The following is a 4,047-nucleotide window of genomic DNA, read 5'->3' as shown; positions in this document are numbered from 1 at the left end:
GTTCGGGTTTGATCATTTTAACTAGTGTTGGGTTTAAGTCAAGGGGTTAGGGAAAGTATTGTCTCAAACAGATTCCTCTCTTGGTCAAGCCCTTAGTGAGTCATAAGAGGGTAGAGTGTACAGCTCCGTTCACCTAAGTTCTTTATTCATGGTTTAGATTTCCGCATTGGTACTCCCCTAAATCACCAAACCCAATCAATCACCATCGAGTCTCTTGCATGTACATTGAGTAAATAGATTTTCTTTGAGTTCATTACTTTCACATGTGCTTGCTAAGTCCTATATCCAATAAAGAAATAAAATTATTTTTTGAACGAGGTGAACTGATTGTGACTATTGAAATGATGTGTATGTGAGGGGTTGGAAGAAGTTCTGACCTACCTTACCAATGGACGTGTATTTGTGGGGTTGAGAGACGTCTTGGCCTACATTACCAAATATAAACGTGTAAGCGTGGGGTTGAGAGAAATCTTGGCCTCCCTTACCAATCACAGGGAAAGACTAGTTTAGGAGACATCCTGACTTCCTTGCGGCATAGTGCACTGCAGCCATGATCATGATCGAAACCACAGGGTCACAACTCAAGGATCTAAGTTTGCTATTTATATGATTATTTTCAGAACCATGTTACGCAATTTATTGAGTAATTTTACTTAGCCTTGCACTTGTCATATTCATGTACTCACTTTTTTTACATTTTCATTATTTTTAAGCTCAGGGGCACTAACAGTTATTTTATTACGCACTATTTTAAATTTTGTGTGTTCTCGTAGTTATTTAGTACTCTTTATCCCCCCCATGATCTTGCTGGGCCTTTTAGACTCACCCCACTTCTTTCTTCCTTCCAGGTCAGGACGAGTATCAGTGGACTAAGGGGCAGGATCCCATGGGCAAGGTTCCCGGAGGCGCAGGCCTGTGACCATGGCTCCATTTATTTTTCCGCTGTGTCCTTTCGGTCCTAGAGTCTGTAATAAATATACATTTCGTACTTCCTCATTTACTTGGTAGCAGGATGTGTTTCGCTGCTTAGGAACTTTTGCCTTGATTCGCTTTTACATTTGGTCGCCCGGTGTGGCACTCTACTATCATGTTACTTGTTTGTGGTACTGGATGACTGTTTGAGGAGTCTTTATTTTGAACATTTTTGAACTGATGTCTGTGTCGGTGGTTTGTTCAAGAATCAAACGGATCATGCCAAAATTTTTAGAAAATTTTAATTATTTAGAAAACCCACGTATTATTATTTTCTATTTATTTGAGTATTAGTAGCTAGTCGTCTCAGTTGGTATCAGAGCCTCGGTCTTGGTTGGGTTTGTGCATACTACCGGTTGCTGAAACTCAAAGGGATCTCGCCTCCAAGTCTGTAAGATTTAAGTGCATTTAATTACTATTTGTTTAAGTTCATTTTTGCTTATCCTTTAAATTTAGAGCTTGTAAAAGTTTAAAGAAAACCTTTTTCTAAGGCATGAAACTTGATTGTGGGAATTTGAACTTCGTACAGATGGCCGCTCATCGTGGACGTCCCCCACATCCACTGCCGCCACCTCCTCCGCCGCCGCCTCCACCAGCTGGAGATGTTGTGACGCAGGTACTAGCTGGCTTAGCCCATATCCTGGTGCGGCATGTGGACGCTCCGAGGCCTAGACTGGGGACTTTTTATGAGCAGTTCAGAAAGATGAATCCGAAAGACTTTGCTGGCACCATTGATCCATTGGTAGCGGAGGGATGGATCCGATATCTTGAGGTAATCTTCCGCAATATGCAGTTGGGAGATCCGGATCGAGTCCGATGTGCTGTCTTTCATCTCCAGGACGATGCTGCCCTCTGGTGGGAGGGAGTGGAGAAGACAGTAGACACAACTACCCTGCCTTGGGATGAGTTTAGAAGACTCTTCTTTGAGAAGTATTTCACTGCTGATGTGAGAGCCCGTTTGAAGACGGAGTTTTTGAGTCTGCGACAGGGAGACTTATCGGTGGCTGAGTTTGTGGTGAAATTTGAGCGAGGTTGCCACTTTGTGCTTCTGATTGGAGACGACGAGGCGGAGAAGCTCCAGCACTTCATTGTGGGGCTACGACCCATTATCCGACGAGATGTACTCATGGCGGAGCCAGCTGACTATGCTTCAGCACTCAGACAAGCTTTGAGGTCTGAGCAGACATTGAGGGACATCAGTGCTGAGGCGCAGAGTAAGAGGCCGCTCCTATCTCATGGTCCGCAGCAGCAGCATGGTAAGAGGCCATTCACTGGGCCGCAGCGTCAGCAGGGACACTTCAGGCCTCAGGGACATCATGTTCAGCGACCCCAGGGTCATCCAGCACCAAGACCCGCTCCTCCCAAGACTGGGGAGAATCCATTTTTCCCCAAGTGCAAACGTGCCCATTATGGGAAGTGTTTGGCAGGTGCTGGAGTTTGTTATCGATGCAAGAAGCCGGGGCACGTGGTATCAGATTGTCCATGGCGTGAGACGCCGACTCAGGGGAGAGTGTTTGTGATGCAGGCCGAGGAGGCCGATCCTGATACCACGCTCGTCACAGGTAATATTTAGAGCTTTTGGATTAAGGGTGATTTAATTGATTCATAGATGCAATCTTCGATTTTGAGCTTTTATTTTGGGGAATAGAAACTTGTTATAGGTTGCATGTTTCTGGCTAATTGGTCGTGCTGAAATAAATAATTATTGAGTGTGGAATTTTTTGGTTTAGAATGTGCCTAAGACTTTCCTTATTTGTTTTCAATCTTTTGTGGTTGTAATCACCTTTAATGCAGGTAGAATTTTTGTAGCCGGTGTGGCCACTAGAGCCTTGTTAGACTCAGGGGCTACCCATTCTTTCATATCGGAAGCTTTTACTCGCAAGCGGAGCATTGATTGCGAGGATCTGACTGGTGGATTCATAGTGACCATCCTATCAGGGGAAGAACTGTCCACTAGGATAATGGTGAGAAATCTTGAACTCCTGTTGCAAGGGCAACCAGTAGTTGCAGATTTGATAGTATTGCCCATGCATGAGTTCGACTTGATTCTTGGGATGGATTGGATGTCGAAGAATGCAGTGGTGATCGACTTCCAACTGAGGTCAGTATTGGTCAGACCAGAGGGAGTAGAGCCATTTCAGTTTGAGGCTACTAGGGGTTCGAGGAAGACACAGATCATATCTTTTATGCAAGCTAGGCAGATGGTGCATGAAGGATGTGAGGCGTTCTTAGCCAGTATATCTTTGACAGGGTTGCCACCACGTCCAGATATTTCAGATGTGGACATTTTCATGGATTTTGAGGACGTTTTTCCAGACGATGTTGCAGGCATTCCGCCTGTTAGGGAGGTGGAGTTCTCTATCGACTTAGTACCCGGTACTATGCCAATTTCTAAGGCACCGTACAGATTGGCTCCTACGGAAATGAGGGAGTTAAAAGAGCAGATTCAAGAGTTGCTTGACAAGGGTTTCATACGCCCTAGTTTATCTCCATGGGGTGCATCGGCCCTTTTTGTGAAGAAGAAGGACGGAAGCTTAAGGCTGTGCATAGACTATCGGGAGTTGAATGGAGTGACGGTGAAGAACAAGTACCCACTACCCAGGATTGAGGACCTCTTTGATCAGTTGCAAGGAGCCTCAATATTTTCGAAGATTGACCTTTGATCCGGTTATCATCAGCTGAGGGTGAAAGAATCGGATGTGTTTAAGACAGCTTTTAGGACTCGTTATGGTCACTACGAGTTTCTTGTGATGCCGTTCGGTTTGACGAACGCGCCAGCAGTCTTCATGGATCTTATGAACCGCGTATTCCAGCCGTTCTTGGACCAATTTGTCATCGTCTTCATTGACAATATCCTTATATATTACAAGGATAGAGAGGAGCATTCGCAGCATCTGAGGACTGTTCTAGAAGTACTCCGAGAATGGAAGATGTTTGCTAAGTTCGTCAAATGCGAGTTTTGGTTGGAGAGAGTAGCATTCTTGGGCCATGTCATTTCCAAGAGAGGTGTTGAGGTAGACCCCTCCAAAGTTCAAGTAGTGAAGGAGTGGTCAGTACCTAGAAATGCATCAGAGA

General features: G+C 44.9%; 1 protein-coding gene across 1 annotated transcript; it reads left to right on the top strand.

Annotated features, from left to right (window-relative positions):
- The first annotated feature begins 1,501 nt into the window (after positions 1-1,501).
- On the top strand, positions 1,502-3,635 carry LOC140877714 (uncharacterized). Its single transcript, XM_073281268.1, has 4 exons — positions 1,502-1,744; positions 1,961-2,534; positions 2,767-3,373; positions 3,455-3,635. Exons 1-4 carry the CDS (start codon positions 1,502-1,504, stop codon positions 3,633-3,635), a joined length of 1,605 nt encoding a protein of 534 aa, XP_073137369.1.
- Positions 3,636-4,047: the final 412 nt, after the last annotated feature.

This window comes from Henckelia pumila, chromosome 2 (assembly GCF_033568475.1).
Source record: "Henckelia pumila isolate YLH828 chromosome 2, ASM3356847v2, whole genome shotgun sequence".
Lineage (NCBI taxonomy): Eukaryota > Viridiplantae > Streptophyta > Magnoliopsida > Lamiales > Gesneriaceae > Henckelia > Henckelia pumila.
The sequence above is the reverse complement of the archived record's forward strand: the minus strand, read 5'-3'. Positions and strand labels throughout refer to the sequence as shown.